Here is a 27,516-nt window from a genome sequence, read left to right as displayed (position 1 = left end):
GGTCCCTTTTGCCCTGTTTCACTGGCCTCCCCCTTCATGTCGGCATGCCCCCCCATCCCCCACCTTCTTTGTCCATGCTGATTCCTCCTCCTTGAGCAGGTTCCAATTTTTGCGGGTTTTCCGTTGCTGTCTTGAGAAACTGGGCCTCCCTTCGCGTGATTTTGCGACCCACTCTTTTTGCATCGTGCTGCTACCACCGCTTCTGGTATGGGTTTCTCCGATACGAAACTCCAGCGTCTGGGTAGGTGGGAATCGTCTAGTTTTTCTTTGTACCTCCGCCCACACCTGTTGTTTTTATTCTCAGGTTGTTAACCGGCTCTAATCTGGATTGTAGGAGATTCCTTCATTTACTGGGTCGATCGTCGGAAGTTCGGAGCTACGGGAAGAATTTGGGTTTCACCTATGGTCTCACCAGGATCCGTTGGCTTGGGTTTCGTGAGTTACGCTGGCCTCAGGTCTTTCTGGAGTGTTTGCGCCTTCGTGCTCATGTTTCTGGCCCCATCATCTTGATTTTTCACGACGGAGGGAATGACGTGGGTTATACACACTCCGTGGACTTAATCTCCGCTATCAAGTGAGACATCGCTCATTGTTATGCAGTCTATACCAACTTGGTTCTCATATGGTCTGAAATCGTGTCTCGCTTGCTATGGACCCGGGAAATTCCTGGAGCCTGCCTGGAACGCTTCCGTCGCAAGGTTAACGTCCAGGTCGCCAAGTTTGTTCGGCAGATCGCGAGGTTTTTAATACGACACAAGGATTTGGAGGGTGATAATGATGATCTGCCGAGATCGGGTGGCATTCACCTTAATGATATTGGTTTGGATATCTTTAACCTTGGCCTTCAACGTGGTGTGGAGCACCCGCCAGTTATCCACTGACGGGTGGGTGGTGGTTTCTTCACCTTATCAGCATAAAAGTTGCTGTAATGGGCTATGCCCTTGATAGAAATTGGAAATAGGTTGTCTGTTCAGCACTTATGGTAAAGACAGGCACCCCCCCCCCTTTTGAAATTGTGTGCTTAGAGTACAACTGTGACAGGCACAGGTTTAAAGTGTCCACATGTTGTGTTGGAATTTAAATAAAGCTGTGGCCTTGCCCTTTCCAACCTGATGGTTGTAAGTGTGTTTATATAAATGGGGTGAGGGGGCAAGGGTGAGGGTTCTATCCATTCATGTTACATTTGATTTGTACCTAGGCCCATTGCGCCTCAGCAGTCATGAAGGCCTCTTGAGCCCCTATAAGGAAAGAGAGCCTTGACTGATGGGGGCATAGCCAGGTGCCGGACAAGGTAGTTGTGTGGTCACCAAGGATTGGTGGAACTATGGGGTATGGGCTGGGCCTGAGTTAAGAAATTATTGCCCCAGGGAATTCTGGGTCTTTTCGAGGAACATGACTGGAAGAGCTGCCCACCCTCCCGACCCTTTTTTCTTATGGTATGTCACAGCTTGCTGCGGTTTCTTGACCTTGCCAGCATAAAAGTTGCTGTAATGGGCTATGCCCTTGATGGAAGTTGAAAGTAGGCTGTCTGTCCGGCAATTATGGTAAGGACAGATGCCCCCCTTTTGGAATCGTGTGCTCACAGTACAACTGTGACTGGCACTGGTTTAAAGTGTTCACATGTTATGTGTTGGAATTTAAATAAAGCTATGGCCTTGCCCTTTACAACCTAATGGTTTTAAGTGTGTTTTTTTTTAATGGAGTGAGGGGGCAAGGGTTAGGGTTCTATCCATTTATTAAACATATGATTTGTACCTAGGCCCATTGCGCCTCAGCAGTCACGACCCAAAGCACACAGCAAAAATGACCACACAGTGGTTGAAGGAGAAAAAGGTGAATGTCCTTGCATGGCCTAGTCAGAGCCCAGACTTAAATCCCATTGAAAATCTGTAGAATGACTTGAAGACTGCAGTCCACAAACCGTCATCATCAAACTTAATTGAACTTGAGCAGTTCTGCAAAGAAGAGCGGACAAATATTGCAAAGTAGTAGAGACAAATCCCAACAGACTAAAGGCTGGAAATAAAGCAAAAGGTGGCTTAATAACATGCTGGCATAAGGAGGTGATCCTTTTTACAACTCCGTGATTCTGTTTTTGAATTTTTTTTTTCTGACATGTTGGTGTTATATGTTTCACTTGGATGTTATAAGTTGCACTGAGTAGATACAGCTGGATAAAACAAAAACTGGGTCTGTCTTCATTTCAGGCTGCAAAGCAACAAAATTGGATTATTTTAAGGGGGGGGATTCTTTTCTATACCCACTGGAGTTCCACTTTAATGTAAAGGCAGTAAAAAAAAAAACAGCCTTGGAGCCAAAAACTGTTTCCTAACAAAAGTCCTAGTCCAAACGGTTCTTCAATCCCATTTTTAAATCTATTTCTTTGATAGAGAGAAACACAAGAAAAGCATATGGACAACATGCTATTAACCCATGCAGGACTAGTAGTTGTCTGCCCTTTAGGGAGTGTTATGTATTTTTTTTAAAGGAATTGTGTTAGACGTTTGCAGCCCCCTGCTAGTTCAGAGTAGGTTGAATGTCAGGTATATGTAGTTAGGCTCCTCTGTGAACAGTGGAGTAGAGGTTATTCAGTGTCTCACAGGCTGCGGTTCTGCTACTTCCCCCTGTCTTATAGAGCAGAGGTCCCCAACTGCCGGTGCTGGTCCTTGGCCTGCTGGGAGCTGGGCCGCGCAGCGGGGGGTTGGCGGTGGGCACAGCAAACCAGCACAACCTGTACTGCCACCCTCTGACCACCAGACGGCGCCTGCTCCCCTTCTCCGAGCACCACTACTCCCTTTCCTCTCTGTGGTCACTAAGGAGAAGGGGAGGAAGGAGAGCTGGGTTGGGGACAGGATCTAATAGCACTGGTAAGACCCAGGCTGCACAGCTCCCCCCCCCCAAGGTGACAGGCTGCCACCACCACACACACACACACCCTCCCCTGGGAATAAGCTGCATTCCCCTGAGGTGACTGGCTGCAAGACCCCCCCCCCACCCTCCCAGGGGACAGGCTGCCAATCACCACCCCCCCCCAGTTGGACAGCTGCAAACCCCCCTCACCCTCCCAAAGTGACAGGCTGCTGCCCCCTGCAACCAACACACAAATAACCAATAGATAGAGGGGTTTGACTTCTGGGCAGCCGGTCCCTGGTGCCGGGGAGGTTTTGGGACCGTTGTTCTACAGGAGACTTGTGGAAGGGACAGCAGAACAGGCAGTCTGAATATTTATGGATCTCCGGCCAATCCCTAGGGAGGTGTAAGAGAACTATCGTTGTGCTCCGGGCGCACTCGCACACGCATAAGAAACACTGCGAATCGCAGGCGCGCCAATGTGCGTGCGCAAAGGAGTGTGCATGTCCATGGGAGCTCTTCCTCGCTTCCCTTTGGCGCCAGACTGCCTATTTAAGGGGCGCACTGACCTATAACAGATGCTGACTGATCTTCAGCTGTTCTTGTGCTTGTATCCTGTTGTTACCTGCCTGATATCCGATGCTGAACCTTGGCTTTCCTTGACCTTGCTGCTGGACTCTCCTACACTCCTGACTACTGGTTCCTGATCCCGGCTTCCTATTTGACCCTGCTCCTGCCTGATGACTTGGTACCTTGCTGCCCACCTGCTACCGGACCCGGCTTCCCTTGTGACATCGCTTCTGTCTCCTGGTTGGCTCTACACTGCCTCCCGGGTATCTGCAACTACGTTCCTCCGACCCACTGCGACTTCCTGCCTTCCAAGAGGCGCATCTTCTGCTTCAAGCTTCTGCATGGCTACATCTGCAGGCACTCTTGTTCCTCCTATCCCTTGGTTCCTTCTGTCTCCACTCTCAGCAGGACCTGGGCTGGAGATACAAGAGAAGCTGACTTCGTCACTTCAGACTCCGACCAGGTACGTGACAGGAGGTGTGCCCAGAAGGAGGAGGGACAGTCCATAAATATTCAGAGGCCTGGCAACCAAGAGGGAAATGTTCCTGAGTTTGGTCCATCTTGGAGAAGAGAGACAAGAAAGGAAGCTAGTGGAGCGTTTGAGGACATCAAGGTTGCTAGGCTTAGCTGGGGGCGCCTAATGAAGAGAGCGAAGACAGAGAGGAGTTGGTGGGAGGAAGCCCAACTATTTTGAGTGAGTAATGGATCCTGTAATACAGAGAAGTGACTGTGGGGTAGGGTGACCACATTTCCAAACTGCCATTCGGGCACCCCCCCCCCCCCCAAAAAAAAAGATGTTTTTTGATCATTAGATGTGGTGGCTGCATTAGTTTCCTTCTGTTTTCACCTTGTGATCTGGCCAGTAACATAAAATAAATCCTGCATTAGTGGGACACAACTCAGGAGGAATGAGAACAGGAGGCACAGCAAACAGCAGCATTCCCAGTCTGGGGGAGCGGAGTGTTATATGTATCACATCTAAGTATTGGTAATACCACTTAAAAGGCAAAAGACGTACACTCACCGGCCACTCCACTTTATTAGGTACACCTGTTCAATTGCTTGGTAATGGTGACACAAATTTTTTATATATACATATATAATTGCATTTTATAGTTGCCCCCCTACTTTTGTCCCTGTCCCCCCATGTGCCCTCCCTAAATATGAAAGCTGGAGACGCCACTGCTAATCAGCCAATCTCTTGGCAGCAACTCAATGCATTTAGGCATCTAGACGTGGTGAAGACAACTTGCTGAATGGGGAAGAAATGGGATTTAAGTAACATTGAATGTGACATGGTTGTTGGTGCCGGACGAGCTGCTCTGAGTATTTCAAAAACTGCTGATCTACTGGGATTTTCACACACAACCATCTCTCGGGGTTTACAAAGAATGGTCCGAATAAGAGAAAATATCCAGTGAGCGGCAGTTGTGTGGAGGACAATGCCTTGTTGACGTCAGAGGTCAGAGGGCATGGCTCCCAACTGTCCCTGATTTCGAGGGACTGTCCCTGATTTGGAGCAATGTCCCTCTGTCCCTCATTCCTCCTCATTTGTCCCTCATTTTGGTCTGATCTATATAGTTGTATATAAAATGCACTTTTTATCTTTCAAAAAGTGTTTCCCAGTGCTAAACCTTTCATCTGATTTCTAAATTGCTGCATTTGTAAATACCAAAACCCAGTATAAAGGAATAGTAGTGGTAAAAAAAAAAAAAAACACTTGTGGGTTTAACTAATAATTTTTATTTGTATTATTCCTCTTTAAGGTGCCGTGGCAGGGGGGTGTGTCCTATGCCCACGTACTTTTGCTAATAGGTGTCCCTTATTCCCATCTCAAAAAGTTGAGAGGTATGAGAGGGTAATGGGCAGACTGGTCTGAGATGATAGAAAGGCAACAGTAACTCAAATAACCACTCGTTACATCCAAGGTATGCAGAATACCATCTTTGAACACACAACACATTGAACCTTGAAGCAGATGGGCTACAACAGCAGAAGACCACACCGGGTACAACTCCTGTCAGCTAAGAACAGGAAACTGAGGCTACAATTCACCAAAATTGGACAATAGAAGATTGGAAAAACTGTTGCCTGGTCTGAAGAATCTCAATTTCAGCTGCAACATTCAGATGGTCGGGTCAGAATTTGGTGTAAACATGAAAACATGGATCCATCCTGCCTTGTATCACCAGTTCAGGCTGGTGGTGGGGGTGTAATGGTGGGGGGGGGGGGGGGTATTTTCTTGGCACACTTTGGCCCCCTTAGTGCCAATTGATCATGGTTTAAACCCCACAGCCTACCTGAGTATTGTTGCTGACCATGTCCATCCCTTTATGACTACAGTGTCCCCATCTTCTGATGGCTCCTTCCAGCAGGATAATGCACCAAGTCACAAAGCTCCAATCATCTCACCACTGGACAATGAGGTCCCTGTACTCCAATGTCCTCCACACTCACCACATCTCATCCAATAGAGCACCTTTGGGATGTGGTGGAACGGGAGATTGGCTTCATGGATGTGAAGCTGACAAATCTGCAGCAACTGCGTGGTGTTATCATGTCACTATGGAGCAAAATCTCGAAGGAACGTTTCCAACACCTTGTTGAGTCTATGCCACCAAGAATGAAGGCAAAAGGGGGTCCAACCCGGTACTAGCAAGGTGTACATAATAAAGTGGCCGGTGAGTGTAGATGGAAATGGAAAACAATGGGGGTTTTTTTGTGTTTTTTTTTTTTACTTTTAAGCAGTGGTAGTTTTTAAACAAACTTCTGCAACTTGATGTGTTTATTATGACACTAAAGAGCATATTAATAAATCGGTGAAAGTGACAGTCACTATATTCCTGAATCTTCCTGATTGCGTGTGTTTTAATTATAGTGAATGATTAACCACCCATATTATAGATATGCCCCTAAAATGATGTTTCTGGTAGAAAGCACAGGGGCAAATAAATAAATAAATAAATAAATAAAATTATACAGTGGGGACGGAAAGTATTCAGACCCCCTTCAATTTTTCACTCTTTGTTATATTGCAGCCATTTGCTAAAATCATTTAAGTTCATTTTTTTCCTCATTAATGTACACACAGCACCCCATATTGACAGAAAAACACAGAATTGTTGACATTTTTGCAGATTTATTAAAAAAGAAAAACTGAAATATCACATGGTCCTAAGTATTCAGACCCTTTGCTCAGTATTTAGTAGAAGCCCCCTTTTGATCTAATACAGCCATGAGTCTTTTTGGGAAAGATGCAACAAGTTTTTCACACCTGGTTTTGGGGATCCTCTGCCATTCCTCCTTGCAGATCCTCTCCAGTTCTGTCAGGTTGGATGGTAAACGTTGGTGGACGGCCATTTTTAGGTCTCTCCAGAGATGCTCAATTGGGTTTAAGTCAGGGCTCTGGCTGGGCCATTCAAGAACAGTCACGGAGTTGTTGTGAAGCCACTCCTTCGTTATTTTAGCTGCGTGCTTAGGGTCATTGTCTTGTTGGAAGGTAAACCTTCGGCCCAGTCTGAGGTCCTGAGCACTCTGGAGAAGGTTTTTGTCCAGGATATCCCTGTACTTGGCCGCATTCATCTTTCCCTCGAGTGCAACCAGTCGTCCTGTCTCTGCAGCTGAAAAACACCCCCACAGCATGATGCTGCCACCACCATGCTTCACTGTTGGGACTGTATTGGACAGGTGATGAGCAGTGCCTGCTTTTCTCCACACATACCGCTTAGAATTAAGGCCAAAAAGTTCTATCTTGGTCTCATCAGACCAGAGAATCTTATTTCTCACCATCTTGGAGTCCTTCAGGTGTTTTTTTAGCAAACTCCATGCGGGTTTTCATGTGTCTTGCACTGTGGAGAGGCTTCCGTCGGGTCACTCTGCCATAAAGCCCCGATTGGTGGAGGGCTGCAGTGATGGTTGACTTTCTACAACTTTCTCCCATCTCCCAACTGCATCTCTGGAGCTCAGCCACAGTGATCTTTGGGTTCTTCTTTACCTCTCTCACCAAGGCTCTTCTCCCCCGATAGCTCAGTTTGGCCGGACGGCCAGCTCTAAGAAGGGTTCTGGTCGTCCCAAACGTCTTCCATTTAAGGATTATGGAGGCCACTGTGCTCTTAGGGACCTTAAGTGCAGCAGAAATTTTTTTGTAACCTTGGCCAGATCTGTGCCTTGCCACAATTCTGTCTCTGAGCTCTTCAGGCAGTTCCTTTGACCTCATGATTCTCATTTGCTCTGACATGCACTGTGAGCTGTAAGGTCTTATATAGACAGGTGTGTGGCTTTCCTAATCAAGTCCAATCAGTATAATCAAACACAGCTGGACTCAAATGAAGGTGTAGAACCATCTCAAGGATGATCAGAAGAAATGGACAGCACCTGAGTTATATATATGAGTGTCACAGCAAAGGGTCTGAATACTTAGGACCATGTGATATTTCAGGTTTTCTTTTTTAATAAATCTGCAAAAATGTCAACAATTCTGTGTTTTTCTGTCAATATGGGGTGCTGTGTGTACATTAATGAGGAAAAAAATGAACTTAAATGATTTTAGCAAAAATGTAAGGGGGTCTGAATACTTTCCATCCCCACTGTATATATATATATAGTCTAGGATGAGGAGAGAAAAGAGTTAATTAGGACTTATTGGGATATGAGCTAATCAAGGGTTAATGATAAGTAAACACAAGAACAATGATTTCAGGCTACATTCACATCTGAGCAGTGGAGGCCACTTCATTAGGGGCTTTGCCCCCCTAATCCATGCACCTGGCCCTTAATGTAGGGCGCCGGACACATGGATTTCAATGGGTTATTTTTTTTTTTTTTTTTTAAGCACATGATGAGAGCCGAGGCTCTAATTGGCTTCAAAAAGGGTGGAATCGGGGCATTAGCAAATTAACACTCGCAATTATCTTCCTGCCTCTCCTCACGGCCAATCAGGAAGCGAGTCTTAAGACCCGATTGGCTGAGAGCAAAAGTGAACGTATTGGCAGAAGCAGGAGGAGACGCAGTGGGAAGCCACCTAAGCTGCCTACGACCTGGATGGGGTAAGTGCGGGGCTGGTGGGTGGGCAGGCGAGTGACGGGAGGGTTTGTTCACCAATAGATCGAGCAACGGGGGGGGGGGAGTTTGATTGGTCAACCAACCGACCGAACGGGGGGGGTCAGGTGGTTGTTTGCCCCCCCCCCCCCAAAAAATGGAGCACCAGCCACCATTGCATCTGAGTGTAGCGACACAATTTATTTTTCGATGCGCATTTTAACATATTGTGGACACGACAGCCCATCAACTAGAATGGGCTGCCCATCGCAACCAAACACACGCCAAAGAAGCTCACGTACCAGATTTTAGCACTTTAGGCGCGTTTTGTTGCGGGAAAACAAGGCAAAACCTGCGTAAAAAAATAATATCACCACAACGCGCATTTTTTTAGCGTGTTTTTCGTCTTGTTTATATTCTTATATTCTTGTTTTTATTGTTTATTTGTTTAATTTGAAGTTGAAATCAGGTCATATAGATTATTATTATTATTCAGAATTATTATTATTTAAAATAATAGTAATATAATAGAGCCAAAGCTGGGATATGTGATCGTATTACTACAATTGTATTTTGATTGATCAGACTATGAGATTACACCTTAGAAACAGAGATGTGATCAATAACTAATAATTTGAAGTTGCAATGATGTCATATAGATTATTATTATTATTCAGAATTATTGTTATTTAAAAAAAATAATATTAACAATTATTATTACTTTATGTATTATTATTATTATTCAGGATTTATATAGTGCCAACAGTTTATGTAGCGCTTGTGTATATAAGTGTATATTTTGTTACAAAAATAAATGTAGCAAACAGATGTTTCTAACATACAATAAATAAGGGAATACAGTTGGTTGTTTATTTAATTTATTTTTATTTATTTCAGATAAAATAAATCAATCCAGCCAGAATCTACACAGACCATTCATGACTCAGCTCCCAATCTTTCCCTATCACTTCCTTTTCTCAGTGCTCATGCCTGGGATCATGACACAGACACGTTCTCAGCACTCGCCTGCAGCATGCATCGAGTTTTTCACAATAACAAACTTTAGCTGCCAACCAATCCGCTTTGCTCTCATCTGAGCTGTAGGAAGGTTATGCAGAGTTCTATGACTGGTTCAGGCCATCTAGGCTCCCCATTGGTCTGGAGTAGGGAGTGGGGAAGGGCTGTGGATGACAGTGGAGTGTTTTTGGCTGGGGAACCAAAGCAACACCCTGTACTCAGCAGGCTTGCATGGGACAACAAGTCAGTAGAGTGAACTGGCCGGAGGATCTTTGCTGAATACTTAAGATCTGTCAATTATCACAGAGCAAGGGAGCTTGGAACGCCTGCAGTCTTCTTACGAAGAGCGTTTCACCTCTCACACACCAGGAAGTCCTCCAGATTTGGCTTTGTTTTGAACATATCTCAGAATCACATGTTCTGAACGTTCACCCTGCATACCTTCCACTGCCCCGAGCATTCCTGGTCACCGTTTAAAGCCTAGTCGCCATCACTTATTACACCGTGCTTCGATGACAGACAGCAGCGGCTTGTACCCAAAACCCAACTCTTGCTCGCTTCAAAGTCTTGAAGACCACCTTATTATCTCCGATATAATCAACAGGTTTCTACAGTCAAGACGCAGCAGTGACCAAGTTGGGTCGGGCCTGTCTGAAGTGTTTTTGCCCCCGTAGGACAAGCACATTGCCTCTTAATAATTTTACCAAAATTTACAATTTGCCCGTAATTTTTCAATTTTTTTTTTACCTCCCATAGAGGGCTTGTATGACCTGGTATAGCCATGAGCCATTTCTGGGCTTAATCACACCCATTGAAAAATGGCTGTTGGACTTCTGATGAGCGTTGTTATTGAAAATGAGAGAAAGAACGGCTATTCTGGTGGAGAATCGGTATCTGGCGTGGTGGTACTGGAGCTGCTAGAAGAGACGGAGGTCCTAGGTCTTCACCTGCGGGCTCACGGAGGAGCCATGGTGTCCTTTACCCAATGGAGAGGAGGAGACGGGAACCAAAATACGTCACCTTCTGAAGAACAAGTGGAGTACCTTAATGAGAGGATTTCATTACTGGTCGCGTCGGCAGGTGAGGGCTAACCCTTTAAAAAGGAGTAATGCAGAATATTACATTAAAGTCCAACTTCAGGAAGCTTGACGGTTCTACCTTAGGGCTGCGCCCACATTGAGAGGGTTAAGAGCTAATTTAGGTGTAGGGGACTTGGTAAAAAAAAAAAAGATTTACCTAACTGATCCTCTGCTGCTCCCTGCTGTTAGACTGGTCCCTGCATCTTTTTCTTCCTCATGCTTGGGCGGTCTAAGGTCCTGACGTCATCAAGACCAATGCAGGGTCCATAGCACTGCATTGGATGTGAGAACACCATGGGACAGTCCACCGCCGGAGCATGGGGGATCGCCGCCTGCAGGAAGGATCAGGTAAGCAAAAGTGCCTTACGTAGCCCCCTAGACCTAAATGTTTGTGGCCCCACTGCATGGTAGAACTTTCATATTTCCCGGAGTTGGGCTTTAAGAATATATACATTATATTAATATATATATATATATATATATATATATTTTTTTTTTATTTTCTAATTATACATATAGTGTGTGTAGTTATTTATGTGTGTGTGTGTGTGTATATATATATATATATATATATATATATATAGAGATATCTATCTATCTATCTATCTATCTATCTATCTATCTATCTATCTATCTATCTATCTATCTATCTATCTATCTATCTATCTATCTATAGATCTACACACAAAAAATAAACTTTAAAAAAAATATATATATATATAATAAAAAATATATATATATATAGATATAAATATATATCTATATATATATAATTTTATTTATTTTTTCATTTAGTGGGTATATCTATAAATAGAGGAAACAAAACCACAGGGAACTAAATTAAAAATACATTTTATTGCAGTGGTTAATTTAAAAGAAATATGCTGGGACTTATTTATACAAACTGGAGCAAAACTGGAAGAGCTGCCCATGTTTTGTTTTTTTTTGCAGAAAAACTTTTCAAAAATATCAGTTGCTCTGCTTTTACTACACTGTTTTAGCTCTTGCATACAGGCGCCAAAAACACAAAGTTTTTCGGCTTTTGTGGCATTGATTTTCTTACTTACCTGGATGCAGCCCACCATTTTCTATGAGCCCATGCACACAGCCACGCAAATGTCAGTAAACTAGTGCCACGTTCAGATTTGCAATACAAAAAAAAACTAAAAAGATCTGCATTACTGTAGGTCAGTATGTTACACGTGAAAATGTGTATATATATATATATATATATATATATATATATATATATATATATATATATATATATATATATATATATATATATATAAAGCAGAGTGCAAGGAAAGTAGCCAATATTATCTATTTGAATATTAGATCATAATATTATTATCCTATTATTATTATATTTAATACTACTTATATAAGTATGGACGTTTACATGCGAAAACACTAAAAAGACCATATTTTTTACGCAGGATCCTACAGTTTGGATAGAGTAATGGAGGGTTATAACACCTGTCATTTATTTATTTATTGCCATCTGTGTTCCATTGGGGAGATTTCCTTTTACTTTCTGTCCCATAGCCAAAACAGGAAGTGAGAGAAAATCCCTCCAAAGTGAGGAAATCTCTGGTTATCACCAGGTCTTGTGTCTCCATTGAAACATTTCCCCTTCTATTCCTGTTCTTTTAGTTTAGTCTACAAAGCAGAGACCCACAAGAGTAAGAAGAAAAAAAAATTACAGTTATGTGTAGCGTCCAATGAGGTTTGAAAATTACAGTCACATGGCTAAAATAAAGAGTCTTATCCTTGTGTTAAAGCTTTGTGAATTGAGCCTGAGAATGTACCAATCAGAAGAAGCCCAAGTTTGCAAAAATCAGGTTTAACACTTCCCACCCATGGTATCCCTTTAACTGGGCTGTTGTGATGGGGGGGGGGGAGGGGGGCGCAGGAAAGTCTGCACGATCACAAGACCTCTGTGATTTGCTGTCACCCTGGTCACATGATCAGGAGCTGGTCCCAACTGTTCCCTAACATTTTTAGAGACTGGGACTCATTCACTTCAGAACCCACCTTACATGAGAGTTCCCATTGGATTACCCCCTTAAATCAGGATCCCCATTAGAATCAGAGATCAACTGATCTAAATCTTTTGTCTGACCATTGAGTCTGAGGATACTCCACTGACCCTAGATGTTGGCCAGATAACATCTTGTAGTGGGTTGTAGTTTGGAGACCCCCTGATCTAAGGCACTGCTAGTCCTATGAGATTTGGAGTGGCATTTGGTTACTATGTTTCTCATTGTTCTCCTTGCTGGAATGAAAGCTGCAGTGTCAAGATCTCCCTGCTTCTGCTTCTATCATTCTATGCTTCCTCCACCTTTCTTTCTGCTTCTTAAATATTCACTCACCAGTCATCGGGAGGGGGGCTGATCTCAGGGATGTAACTAGATCCTTTAGGGCCCTGGTGCAATAAACCATAAAGGCCCCCCCCCCCCGACCCACTGGTCCAGGGGTCTGTTCCATTGATCCCAAGGCCCTTCCCTCTCAGCTCAGGGGGCCCTTTACTCTTGTCTCTGAAGCAGAACCCTTTTATATGTTCTGCAGCAGGCCCCCCCACTGTGGGGCAAGTGCGACCTTTGAGACCTTAGTAGTTCCACCACTGCCACCGCCTATAATTCATGATCTGGTCTTGTATCTACAATCCCCTCCATCTATAATGTAATTTGTGATCTGATCTTGTAACTACAATCCCCTTCACCCATAATTTAGATAATTACAATGATAAATTAGTATTCCATGCCATCAGTAATATCACTATGAGCGAACAATGGCCGGGTGATGACCGGTGGAGATAATGGGTTTGGGAGGGGGGGGTGTTAGTTGGCTGTTATGATCAGTTATGATTTGGCAATGCTGGGTGCTGTAGTTCCACATTCCTAAACCATGACATGGGTGGCCAATAGCCGGTCCCCGGACCCATCCATAACACACACATATGCCTGGGAGTGGAGCCTCACCTTTGGGCTTTGGCCTCCATTCTGAGCTCTGTCCAGGAACACGCAGCTCTCTACAGTCCAGATAGTTGGTTGGCGGGTGCCTGGCACAGATTTGGCGTCCTGCTCGGGGCTCACACCGTGGTTACAGCTCTTCATCCCCTGGCAATTGCAGACTACCAGCGGCTGTCTTGAAACCACCCATGTTGGCCTGTTCTCAAGTGTGGCCTTTGCAACCCTGGTATTTCCGTCACTGACTAATCTGTAAAGAGGAAGCAAAGCCCTGCTCCTTTGTCTTTGCAAAACAAGGCATTGTAAGTTAGTGTAGCTCCGCTTACCCCTGAGCAGCTTCATGGGACCTCGGTGGGCTAACGTTTTAAACCTCAGGGAGGAATCCTTGATGTTTTGTGGGAGAAATCAGGTGCCAGTCACTTTAGAACATTTAGGCCTGGTTCACACTAGTGCAATTTCAGATGGAAATTGAGTTGCAGGAAATCGCATGACAATTGAATTCACATTGTTTTCAATGTGACTGTTGTGACTGTTGATTGTTCACATCAATGTGGCCCCGCAGCACAATTTTGGAAAGGGGTCCTGTACTACTTTGGTCCGATTCCAGTGAGATTTTGGTCCCATAGAATATGCTAACCACATCCAAAATGCACCCAAGCACTACATAATCGCACTGAAAATCAGATCAAATCTCCGGAGCAGTAGTGTGAACCTAGCCTTAAAGAAGAAGTAAACCCTGATGGGTTTTACTTCCTTTTTTGTTTCCTGCAAAGTAAAAGCATAATGTGCTAGTATGCATTGCATACTAGCACATTATGTGAGACTTACCTGCAAATGAAGCCCACTTATGGGCCGCGGACTCCGGCTCTGTGACTGGCCAGAATCGCGTGACGTCAGGCCGTTTCTTCACAGTACATGCGCCGATGACACAAAGTAATTATCTCCTGAACGGTGCACATTTAGGAGATATTTATTGTACCTATAGGTAAGCCTTATTATAGGCTTACCTATAGGTACAACTTGAAAATGGAGGTTTACAACCTCTTTAAGAGTTTATACAAGTACAATAAATGAGGGGGGGGGGGTGTTAAGGCACAGGTCGCCTATGTAATCCCATTCAGTGCATAGTTAGGGGCTAGGCAAACTATCCAGGCCCAGACCCTCTTTCAGCAAAGACCCTCCACAGACAGTAGGCCTGGGAGCTAAATATCTTCAACACAGCGTCCTCTCCTGGCACCAGCCTAGGAGGCAAGGGCCCTTCTGGAATGCCACCCCAGATATTTACATAGTACATAGTTTACATTATACCCCAGGCATTAAACCTAGTGGCTTGACATAAATATTCAGCACTCTATACTATTGTATTTTCTTGCTTTACCTGCCAGGGGTGTAGATATGAGGGTCCAAACCTCCCTACCAGAGTGTCCACCAATGGTGCAGGCTCAGCAGCTGGCTATGAAGCTACAGCTAGCAGATCTGCTTCCTTTGGGTTTTCTGAATAAACTTTAGTAGGCCACCTATGTATCCGAAGCTTGTTCATTGTAGACAAGCCAAGCCTCGGATAAGTACTCGATTGAGTCGGCCTGCTTCCTTTGTCTGGTAGTTGGGCATTGTGAGTATCACTTGGCGCTCTGCTGTGGCATGATTTGAACTAAGCATGGAGATGCTGAAGAAGGCATAAGGACTAAGCCTGGAGGTGCAAAGAAAGAGGTGAAAAAATGAATCTGGAAATTCTGGGGAACAGGCAAGGCTAAGCATGAAAATTCTGGTAACGTGTAAGAAATATAAAGGATGGGAAGACTGAATGGGTCAAAAGACTGGGAGGATGAGAATACTGAAAGGGTGAGAAGACTGAGAAGTGAGAAGACTGAGAGGGTGAAAAGACGGAGAAGATGAGAAAACTAACAAGGTGAGAAAAGAAACCTGAGAAGGTGAAAATCATGAGAAGGTGAGAAGATTGGGAGGATGAGAAGACTGGCAGGGTGAGAAGACTGAGAAGGAGAAAAGACTGAGAAGTAGAAATGACTGAGAAAACTAAAAAGGTGAGAAGATGAGAAGACTGGGAAGGTGAGAACATAGGAAGACTGGGAGTATGAGAAGACTAAAAAGGTGAGAAGACTGAGAAGATTAAAAAACTAAAAAGGTTAGACAATAAGAAGACTGAGGAGATGAGAAGATGAGAAGCCTGAGAAGGTGAGAAACTTGAAACGGTGAGAAGATTGGGAGGATGAGAAGAATGGGAGGGTGTGAAGACCGAGCAGGTGAAAAGACTGAGAAGATGTGAAAACTAAAAAGGTTAGACAATAAGAAGACCGAGGAGATGAGAAGACTAATGCCGCGTACACACGAGCGGACTTTACGGCAGACTTTGTCCGGTGGACGGGATTTCGTCGGACAATTCGATCGTGTGTGGGCTCCAGCGGACTTTGTTTGCTCAAAAGTTGGACGGACTTAGATTTGAAACATGTTTTAAATCTATCCGTCGAACTTGAGTCCGGTCGAAAAGTCCGCTCGTCCGTATGCTAGTTCGACGGACAAAAAGCCACGCTAGGGCAGCTATTGGCTACTGGCTATGAACTTCCTTGTTTTAGTCCGGTCATACTTCATCACGTACGAATTCCACAGACTTTGGTGGATTGTGTGTAGGCAAGTCCGTTCATTCAGAAAGTCCGTCGTAAAGTACGTCGAAAAGTCCGCCAGGAAAAGTCTGCCGTAAAGTCCGACCGTGTGTACGCGGCATTAGAAGATGAGAAACCTGAGAAGCCTGAAAAGGTGAGAAAATTGGGAGGGTGAGAAGATTGAGAACATGAGAGGACTGAGGAGAAAAGACTGAGAAGGTGAGAAGACTGAGAGGGTAGATTTTTGAAAATGGATAAGGACTGAGGATTGTTAAGTGCAGTTTTCAACTTAACTGCTTCTAGTTTATATTGCTTTGCCAAATTTAGCTATCAAAGAAATAAGACACAGAATATAGATTTCTGTATATCAGATCCGAGCCTTAAAGGTCCCGTACTGTCAACTGAACCTGTCGGCTCTTTATTGGGGCTTTTTATAAGGCTTGGTTACACAAGCATCAGTTTGAGCAAATTTCCATATAAGGTAACAAGCAGTATAATTTCAACATACATGACGCTGGACACATCTGGAAAGACTTAAGCTACGTCTTACAACTGACACGCACATATTATACATAAAATGAAAAACAACTTAAGTAGAACTCCAACCTATTATTTCCAACCTTATCAATTTCCCCCTTTGACATCATCCCCTCCCCGATTCTGGGTCCTTGCTAACAAGTGAACAGCCGATACTTCAAAGAGTGCTATCCCTGACCGCGGGTTGTCAGAGGAGGATAAGTCTTCTTTATTTACCCTCATCCCTCAAATCCATACCAGCATCTTATAAGCAAAGAGAATAGAAAAGGGGTGATGTCAAGTTACCCTTTTTGTCATTGGAGTTCCTAATACCTTTCTCTTTCCATTCTATCTGTTCATACCTTAATCTTCCTATATAAGCAACAGTTTATCACGGTAAGCAGTACAAAAACTAAAATTAGAATAAGTATCAGATTAAGCATCCAATTAAAAATTGCCATAGCAGTGGGTGACCATCCAGCAAATACATCATACCAATGATGTGTTGTTTCATCTCTTATTTGTGAGGATAAATGTATTAATTTCCCTTTATCTATAACCGCAGATATTAGATTATTTTGAAGGGTATGTTCTTGTGTCTCTATGTGTTTTCTAAGTATTTCGGACTCATTTAAGATTTGCCGTAAGAGCTCTAATGATATTATAAAAGGAGTAGTATCAGTAAGATTATCTACCGTCCATTCTAGATTAAATATTCTATGTGCATCTGGTTCAAAAAGGAAAGTGTCATTTTGTCATTTAAGCATTTTAACATTCTTTACGCATCCTGAAAAAGGGGCCGTTTTATTTAAACTTTCCATAGTTTCCTGATCATTTGTGACTAAACAAATATGTTGTGGTCCTATCTCCATAAATCTGTTTCCTACACCTGCTGGTAGTCTCTGAAACTTACATATGTTAGATTGATGTTTCAATAAGCAAGGTTCATAGACTGGAGAACTTCTTCCACAGACTATTCCCTTATTAGTTTTAACACATAGACTTAGATCATGAGTCATGTTTTGTGTATCTACATAGTGTCCATAAATCTCAGAATACCAAAATTCAGGTAGATCCTTTCCTATCAGGAGTGGCATCACTATTAACTTACACATTACCTGGACCTCCTCCACTTTGTATACATCAAACCTTCCAGCACACCATCTTTCCTCACATTCAACTTCTTTTCCTGGTACTTCAAACCATGTACTTTCTAAATTTAAACCCTTAAAATAGTTCATCCAAGTGCGATTTGAATGTGATAAGATAGTGTAGAAAAAGCACATTGAGTAATGTTTATAAACTCCTGATTTTCTTTCCACAACTCCAGACTAGCTAGTGCTGTGTGATTAACCATAATATTGAGATATTTAGTTAATTGTACCTAGCTAATTTGTGTTTCGAATGTTGTAGGTAACCATTTGCTTGTAATTATTAAACTATCAGCTATGTGACTTCCTGCACATTTCCACTTATTTTGTATCATTTCCATCTGTATCCCATTCATTATTCCCATTCCAGTTCCTGCAGCCCCGAGAATTGTATCATACCATTCTCGGCGATACCATTATTCTGGTAGCTGGGGAAAAGTTACATTAAATTTGTTTTTTGTTTTCTGTTGTGATACCGAAACATTTATGCAAGATCTAGGAATAGGAGTTAATACAAAGGATTCGAAGATGGTGGGTAGAGCGTCTTCTATCTTTATATTGAAACCATAATGTTGCCATTGTATATATATCCTCCTGTTGTGCTTTCCCGTTTCCTTACTAGTACAAAATACCATTCGTAGTAATGATATTGTGTTATACTCTTATCCTGATTTACCCATCTAAGATCAGTACTATTTTCATGAACTGTTACATTGATACCCGGAGTCCATGTATAAACAAACATTTGAAAACATTCAAGCACTATTATCATAGAAGAATCTTCATTCTGTTTCTCTCGGTTCAAGACTCTTTTTGCAGTGTGATGCGTGGATCCAGGCTGCTTTTCCTTCCAATTTCACTGAAGTGGCTGTGGTCAAAAGCACTTGATAAGGACCTTCAAATCTAGGTTCCAATGTCTTTCTGGTGTGTTTCTTAACATATACATAATCTCCTGGTAGCAGTGTATGTGTACCTGCTATTGAGTTAGGGTCTGGAAGAGAAGAATACACACTTTTGTGGATCTTAGTTAGACGTTGTTGTAATTGTATCACATATGCAGTCAAACTATCACATTGCAATTGCATACTCTGTAGAAAGTATAGACCTAATCTAGGTGCATTCCCAAAAAGTATTTCATATGGGTTTGTTTAACTCTTGCATAGCTTTTTGTATTTTCAACTTTATTGTCCCATTTACTTTTTCCACTGATCCTGAACTCTGTGGATGATAAGGGGTGTGGAAACTTTGTTGAACCCCTAACATGGTCATCACATTCTGCATGATTTCTCCTGTAAAGTGTATCCTCCTATCTGATTCTATAGTTTCAGGAAGACCAAACCTAGGTATTAACTCAGTGATCAGTTTCTTGGCTGTGACTTTTGCTGTAGCTGATTTTACTGGATAACTTTCGGGCCAACCTGAGAATAAATCGATACACACGAGGACAAATTCAAAGGGGCCGCTCTTAGGCATTTGTATGTAGTCAATTTGCAGTCTCTGGAAGGGGTATTGGGCCCGAACCTGGTGTTTCCGTGGGGTTTTTACTCTCTATCCTGGGTTATTCAGGAGACAGATTTGGCAGGCTGCACAGTAGTTTCTTGCAGTACTACTGAATCCAGGGGCGAGCCATCCTTGGTTCACAATCCTATACATGGAATTGGAACTGACGTGTGTGGGTAGGTGAACTGCCGCTGCCATTGCTGGGTACAGAGAGGCAGGCAGGCATACTTTGCCCCCTTCCCTCCATACATTGTCAAGGTCTGGTGCTGCTCCCATCCTGACCCACTTATCTTTCTCGCTCTCCCCTGCTTGCTCCTGTAATTTACTCAGCTGCTGCCATGTTGGTTCTGGGATACTCACCTCTACCGCTGCTAAGGTCTCAGGGCTTCCTTCCCCTAGAGCTGCCTGTTTTGCAGTCAAATCTGCAAATGCATTTCCTTTTGCCTCAATTGTTTTTGCGCTCGTGTGTGCCACTATCTTCATGATTGCCACTCGTTTAACCTTTTAAAGATTGTTCAGAACTCTCTTAATCCCTTCTCCATGTTTTACAGGTGTACCTGCTGCTGTCAGATAACCTCTAGCCTTCCATATATGGCCATAATCGTGCGCTACACCATAAGCGTAGGCAGAGTCAGTATAAATATTCCCTTCTCGTCCTTTTAAGTATTCTAGGGCTTGTTCTAAAGCTTTTAATTCTGCTTCTTGTGCTGACATGTGGGCTGGTAAGGGCTGTGTTTCAATCACCTGTGTCAGTCACTACAGCATACCCTGTGTGATATTTACCCTTGTCATCAGCAAACCTACTACCATCTATGTACAAAGTGTGCTCAGCATTTAAGATTGGTGTATCTGCAACATGTACCTTTAAGAAAAAATGTACTCTGTCTTAATTATCACCAGATGTTCCTTCTAACTAGAATGACTCTATTGTAGGGATGTTTAACCCTTTCAACTCTGAAAATACACTATATATGAATGTAAAAAATATCTCATCTTGATATAATAAACATGTCCTGTCACATAAAAATGATATATAAAAACTGCAACATATCTGATGGATAAATTATTTCATCAATAGTCAAAAAAAAACTAAAAAGTCCATTGTTTTTAGAATGTCCTCTCTTATCAGAGGTTCTCGAGAATTTTTTTTTTTCTTCCTCTTCTTCTTCCTTATTAGCACTATTATTCCCCCTTGCCAAATCTGGTGACTGAACAGGCAAAAAGGTAGCCAAATTTAAAGTTGTACAGCGCTGAAAAGTAACATTTGGAGGTAAAAGTAAAGTACACTGTAACCTTAATTGCCTAGCCATTGAAATGTGTTTGGGCTGTACCTGAGACAAGATTGCATGTATCTCATGTGTGGTGTGCACTACAACTGGATTGTCTAGAACAATTTCTGATGACTTATCTAGGATTATCGACACCGCTGCTATCGCCCGTACACAGGACGGTGAACCTCTGGACACTGGATTTAATGCTGCTGAAAATTAAGCAACGGATCTTTGTTTTACATGTGCCTGTGTCAAAACACCTGTGGCGTGTCCAGTGATTTCAGCAATGTACAAATAAAATATCTTGGTGTAATCTGGAATATCAATAGCCAGGGCAGAAATCAACAACCTTTTCAAAGTGACAAACGACTCATAAGCTACTTCTGTAAGCATATACGGTACAATTTTCAAACAATCATATAATGGCTGCATCAAAACGCTAGCATGTGGTATCCATTGTCTACAATATGACACAATACCTAAAAACATATGCAATTGTTTGAAATTCCGTGGGGGTAACATTCCCTTTATCACTTGAACCCTCTCCTCAGTGAGATGTCTTGTGCCCTGTGATATACAATGTCCCAAAAAGATAACTTTTTCTGACACACTTGCAACTTTTTCTTATTAACCTTGCAACCTTTTTCTGCCAAAAATCGCAACAAATTAAGGGTGGTATGCAGGCTTTCAGTCTTTCACTTATCTGTGGAATTAATCCTTCCATAAACTGTCTATTGAAGGCTCAGATCGTGACTGGCAGAGCCAAATCCAATCCCTCATCTGCCATCATACTTTCCATAGATAAGTAAAATTCTGATACAGTCTGTCCTGGCATTTGTTTCATGAGTGATATTGACCCCCCTCCTGTTGTTTTGCATGAGAGAAAGCTTCTAATCTAGCAATAAAAGGGGCCCTTGAGTCTATGTGTCTGACCTCCTGTCTCTAAATTGCCATCCCCCCCTCAGCTCGGTCTGCAGGTCGGTCATAAACTAGTTTAAACAGGGTCAGAGTCATTTTGTGTCTGCATAAATCCTCCCCATCCTGCCAGGTTGCTTCATGTGTATTCATTAACTGTGTCACAAATCTACAGAAAGCAGCTGGCTTTGCTATACAAAACCCATCCTCTACCCTCAATTTCAGGATATATCTTGTGTAGTTTACGTACTATGTCAGTATATGGGGGTGGGATGGCTGAACTAAGATTATTTAAAATTTCAACATTTTTTTTATTATTCTTCTGTCTTTCATATCCCAACCATCACAATCTGAATTATATTTCCACCCCTCTTCTTTTGCTCTATTTGAGACCTTAATTAAGCATTGAATCTGACGCATCCATTGCTTCTCTAACACCTCTCCTTGTCTGTCCCTTTTTATTTCACTCCATACATCCGGGTCTAAACCCGCTGCTCCTTTCACCTTAAATTTACGAAGGACATCCTTTAAGTCCTATGCTTCATCTTTCCCATAGATGTTCTTAATTATCTGTGGCACCGTATAATGCACCACAATTCCCTGACGGGGTTTCGTGTTCTGCTGGCCCATTCTGACAGTCCGTGCCTAGGTAGCGTGTGGGACACTTAGTGTACAGTACTAAATACTAAAAAAAGCTACACTAGTTCCTCGTTGCCTTCCTCCTAGGGTACCAGAATACTAAAAACCTCTCCGGATGAGATTTCTGAAATCGAATTACTTTATATGCTAGCCAACTCACAAATATTATGACCAGACTGACAGCTACACATATACAAGCATTCCTTTAAGTGACCAGGTATCCGACTAGATCTCCGGGCTTATGGAGACCTCATTCCCCCTGTATCTGGGAATCCCTCTCATACACTCTTATCCCTGCTTTATGGAGCAGACAGGGCTTATACTTTCAACCCGTCTATGGTTTATGAATTAAATTGAATATCAAACTTAAGCGGCAGACCCCCAAAGTCCTCTTGCGAGGTTAAGGACGCATTCTACTGCTCATTGGGATGATATTCTTTCAATTCATACCAACCTAGGCAAGGCTCATTCACTTTCTCAACAAGACAGACAAATAACAAACAACAAATAATTCCAGCAATATAAACCACAATATGCAGTAATTCTAGACTCACCACTACAGAGGCTGGTGTTTTAAAACCAGGAGAACCGTAACTGACAGAACGGATAGGCACAAATCAGGGGAGCACAGAATATAAGAAAAATAAAGCTTTTTCTTACCTGCGCAGGTTTTTTGATCTGTGGTTCCCGGAATGCCTGACCTTTTGCTCCGTCAGTCCAATTCATCCACCTCTTGAAGTGTCATCGGTGTGTCCCTACTTCCGGGCGCCAGAAATGTTAAGTGCAGTTTTCAACTTAACTGCTTCTAGTTTATATTGCTTTGCCAAATTTAGCTATCAAAGAAATAAGACACAGAATATAGATTTCTGTATATCAGATCCGAGCCTTAAAGGTCCCGTACTGTCAACTGAACCTGTCGGCTCTTTATTGGGGCTTTTTATAAGGCTTGGTTACACAAGCATCAGTTTGAGCAAATTTCCATATAAGGTAACAAGCAGTATAATTTCAACATACATGACGCTGGACACATCTGGAAAGACTTAAGCTACGTCTTACAACTGACACGCACATATTATACATAAAATGAAAAACAACTTAAGTAGAACTCCAACCTATTATTTCCAACCTTATCAGGATTATGGTGCTAGGGAAGAGGTCGGAGCTGAACCGGGACGTGTGTAGACATATGATGTGAGCATAAAGATTCTATAGTGATATTTTATAAACGACAACCTGAACGTATCAAGTACTGGTACAAATATTGTTGACTTATCATGAAATGTGTGTCTTGGTGGCAACATACTGACAGTGCTTCCCTGGAAAAACTCTTTCCCCAGTTCAGTTTAATTCAGTGACTTAGTAGAGATAAGTGATATAGAACTTAAAGAGGAACTTCACTCTGGTTGAAAAAAAAATCTAAATTCAGTATCTACAAATACTGTAGCTGCTGACTTTCAAGATCAAACACTTACCAGCCCATGAAGTCTTTCCTGCAGCTGATTCTTTGCCAGGGTATCCACTCTTCGGTGCCGCCATCTTGGATTTGGGAGCCGGTGTGATTTCCTGATGTCCCACTGCTGGCTCCTTACCTTGCCATACGCCAGTAGATTTTCATTCAAAGATTTTCAGGAAGGTTCATTCAATTTTCTAAGGGTTAGTGGGGTCAAATCGAAGTTCATCTTCGACTGTAGTGACAAGAAAATTTGAAGCATCTGCGTGGAAATTTTTTTGTGAATTAAATTTTACCTGTGAATGCAGTTTTTATTCAATGAAGATCCTACATATTGTAATGAAAACTATTTAATATGCCGGGATTCAAGTAGTAGGTCTAGACAAAATTTTAAGGGCTTTCAAACCAAATTAGTTGACTCAATGATGGCAAGAAAGAATGTTCTGTGCAATTTTGTTTTTACTTTTTTCTAATTTTTCCCGTAGGCTGCAGGGAGCTTGTAATATATCCTGTAGGCGACTAATTATTGCCTGTAGGCTGCAGGGATCCTGTAGTATTGCCTGTAAGTGACTCAGAATTCCCTGTAGGCTGCAGGAAGCCAAAAGTATTGCTTGTAGGTGAATCAGCATTCCCTGTAGGCTACAGGGAGACTCATTATCGCTTGTAGGCTGCAGGGAGCCTGTAGCATTGACTGTAGGTGACTCATTATTGCCTGTAGCCTGCAGGGAGCCTCTATTATAGCCTGTAAGTGACTCAGTGTTGCCTGTAGGTGACTAATTATTGCCTGTAGGCTGCAGATAGCCAGTAGAATTGACAGTAGATGACTCACCATTGCCTGTAGGCTGCAGGGATCTTGTAGTATTGACTGTGGGTGACTCATTATTACCCGTAGGCTGCAGGGATCCTGTAGTATTGTATGTAGGTGACTCAGTATTGCCTATAGGCTTCAGGGATCCTGTCATAAATCCTGTAGGTTATTCAGTATTGCCTGTAGGCTGCAGGGAGCCAGTAGTATTGTCTGTAGGCTGCAGCGATCCTGTAGTATTCCCTGTATGGGATTTAGCATTGCCTGTATGCTGCAGGGAGCCTGTAGGTGACTCAGTATTGCCTGTGAGCTGCAGGGAGCCTGTAGTATTGCCTTTAGGTGACTCAGTATTGCCTGTAGGCAGCCACAGGGAGCCTGTAGGTGACTCAGTTTTGCCTGTGAGCTGCAGGGAGCCTGTAGTATTGCCTGTAGGTGACTCAGTATTTCTTGTAGGCTGCAGTGAGCCTGTAGTATTGCCTGTAGGTGACTCAGTATTGCCTGTTGGCTGCAGGGAGCATGTAGGCGACCCAGTATTATCTGTATGGGATTTAGCATTGCCTGTAGGCTGCAAGGAGCCTGTAGGTGACTCAGTGTTGCCGGTAGGCTGCAGGGATCCCGTAGTTGACTCAACATTGCCTGTAGGCTTCAGGGATCCTGTAGGTAACTCAATATTGCCTGTAGGCTGCAGGGATCCTGTAGGTGACTCATTATTGCCTGTTGGTTGCAGGGAGCCTGTAGGGGACTCAGTATTGCCTATAGGCTGCAGGGAATATGTAGTATTGCCTGTAGGTGACTCAGTATTGCCTGTTGGCTGCAGGGAGCCTGTAGGCGAGCCCAGTATTGTCTCTATGGGATTTAGCATTGCCTGTAGGCTGCAAGGAGCCTGTAGGTGACTCAGTGTTGCCTGTAGGCTGCAGGGATCCTGTAGGTGACTCAATATTGCCTGAAGGCTGCAGGAATCCTGTAGGTAACTCAATATTGCCTGTAGGCTTCATGGATCCTGTAGGTAACTCAATATTGCCTGTAGGCTGCAGGGATCCTGTAGGTAACTCAATATTGCCTGTAGGCTTCATGGATCCTGTAGGTGACTCACTATTGCCTGTAGGCTGCAGGGATCCTGTAGGTAACTCAATATTGCCTGTAGGCTTCCTGGATCCTGTAGGTGACTCAATATTGCCTGTAGGCTGCAAGGATCCTGTAGGTGACTCAATATTGCCTGTAGGCTGCAGGGATCCTGTAGGTGACTCATTATTGCCTGTTGTCTGCAGGGAGCCTGTAGGGGACTCAGTATTGCCTATAGGCTGCAGGGAATATGTAGTATTGCCTGTAGGTGACTCAGTATTGCCTGTAGGCTGCATTGAGCCTGTAGGTGATCCAACAGTATTGGCTGCAGGGAGCCAGTAGTATTGCCTCTAGGCGACCCAGTATTGTCTGTATGGGATTTAGCATTGCCTTTAGGCTGCAGGGAGCCTGTAGGTGACTCAGTATTGCCTGGAGGCCGCAGGGAGCCTGTAGTAATTCCTGTAGGTGACTGTGTATTGCCTGTTGGCTGCAGGGAATTGGTAGTATTGCCTGTAGGTCAATCTATATTGCCTGTAGACTGCAGGGAGCCTACAGGCAATACTGGTAGCTATTCATTTTTTCCAGGCATAGCTTCCACAGTTCAGAGATTATTACTATATGGGTGTTAGATTAGTGATATCACAAATGGGAAGTGCGTGGAGGCATTGCCAAAGGGCAGGTGGGCTGCTATCAGCATAGCATAGATCCCAACTGTCCCTGATTTGGAGCAATGTCCCTCTGTCCCTCTGTCCTCCTCATTTGTCCCTCACTTTGTCTGATCTGTATAATTGTATATAAAATGCACTTTTTTGTTAGCTTTCAAAAAGTGTTTCCAGTGCTAAACCTTTCATCCAATTTCTAAATTGCTGCAATTGTACATTTTTAAAAGCCAATATAAAGGAATAGTATTGTTAAAAAAATTACTTGTGGATTTAATTAACCAATTTTTGGTTAATTCTTCTTTAAGTGGGTGTGGCAGGGGGCGTGTCCTATGCCCACATACGTTTGTTAGTAGGTGTCCCTCATTCCCATCTCAAAATGTTGGGAGGTGTGGGGTAGCAGGGGGTTGCACATTCTCTGCCCCTTTGCCCGAGGGTAACCGCCTACAGCAACTACAACCCTCACAAGGTGGGCACCAGCCTACCTATTTCTTTTTTGACATCTTCTCTTTATAAATCTAGGGTACACATATTTAATGTACGGTCAGCACAATGCAGATGTGCAACATGCTTCAAAACAGGAAAGTTTTTGATAAATTCTTTGTTCTTATTAGAAGAAATTATTCTAATACTACAAATTCCAGTCTCCTGCGTTCATCAAAATATTTATTAATTTGATTTATCCCACCCAGAAACTTATATTTTTGTCCTTGAAGGTTTAGGTTTCCTCACATAAAATATGTCGCAATCATACTTCATAATAGCAACATGATCAGTTTCACAATCAGCATTACAGTAAAAAAAAATTGCTTCACCGGGTGTGCCGGTGTACAACACCCTACCAAACGTGACTGCTGCAAATCAAAAAAACATGAAAACATAGCAGACTATTGGCATGCTGGGAACCTCGGGTTCCCCTAAATCGTATCTAAACCCAAGAACAAAAACTGAGAGTATTGCAGCTTACTCTTCTTAGATGGGACGGCTGTATTTGTTTTCTTTTTTTTGCCCTACACCTTTTCATTTTATTTTACCCTGGTAATCCTGCCTTTTAAGGGCTCATCCATTTGTGCTGTACACTCTGAAGACTAATCAGCATTGTGATCGTTCTTCTAAGAATATTTGACAGGCGGTGAGGACGTGTTGTATATGACCCCAGGGTAGGACTTAGGGTGGTGGGGGCCCCTGGGCTTGAGTCACTTTCGGGCCCTACCTTCCTACCTAATGACCCCCCCGCTGCCTGCTTTGAACGCTTCAGCTCCAGAAGATTTACCCCACTTCATGACCAGGCCATTTTTTGCCATATGGCACTGCGTTACTTTAACTGAAAGCTGCGCAGTCGTGCAGTCGCAGTTGTACCCAAGTAAAATTGATGTCCTTTTTTTTTCCCCCACAAATAGTGATT

General features: G+C 43.1%; 1 protein-coding gene and 1 long non-coding RNA gene across 2 annotated transcripts in view; one reads left to right on the top strand and one right to left on the bottom strand.

The window, feature by feature from the left end:
* Nucleotides 1–9,623: 9,623 nt before the first annotated feature.
* ARRDC4 (arrestin domain containing 4) overlaps nt 9,624–27,516 on the top strand; it is a 66,876-nt gene continuing 48,983 nt past the window's right edge. The window contains exon 1 of the mRNA XM_073618397.1: nt 9,624–10,554. Within this exon, the coding sequence (XP_073474498.1) occupies nt 10,293–10,554 (262 nt within the window). The 5' untranslated portion in view covers nt 9,624–10,292. The remainder of the gene's footprint in view (nt 10,555–27,516) is intronic.
* LOC141131282 (uncharacterized) lies at nt 16,497–23,266 on the bottom strand. Its single transcript, XR_012242716.1, has 2 exons — nt 22,796–23,266; nt 16,497–18,801 (listed from the first exon to the last, which is right to left on the bottom strand). It is a non-coding gene; the product is annotated as an uncharacterized lncRNA (long non-coding RNA).

The sequence above is a fragment of the Aquarana catesbeiana genome, linkage group LG03, assembly GCF_042186555.1.
Source record: "Aquarana catesbeiana isolate 2022-GZ linkage group LG03, ASM4218655v1, whole genome shotgun sequence".
Lineage (NCBI taxonomy): Eukaryota > Metazoa > Chordata > Amphibia > Anura > Ranidae > Aquarana > Aquarana catesbeiana.
This window is presented reverse-complemented; position numbering and strand designations above follow the sequence as displayed.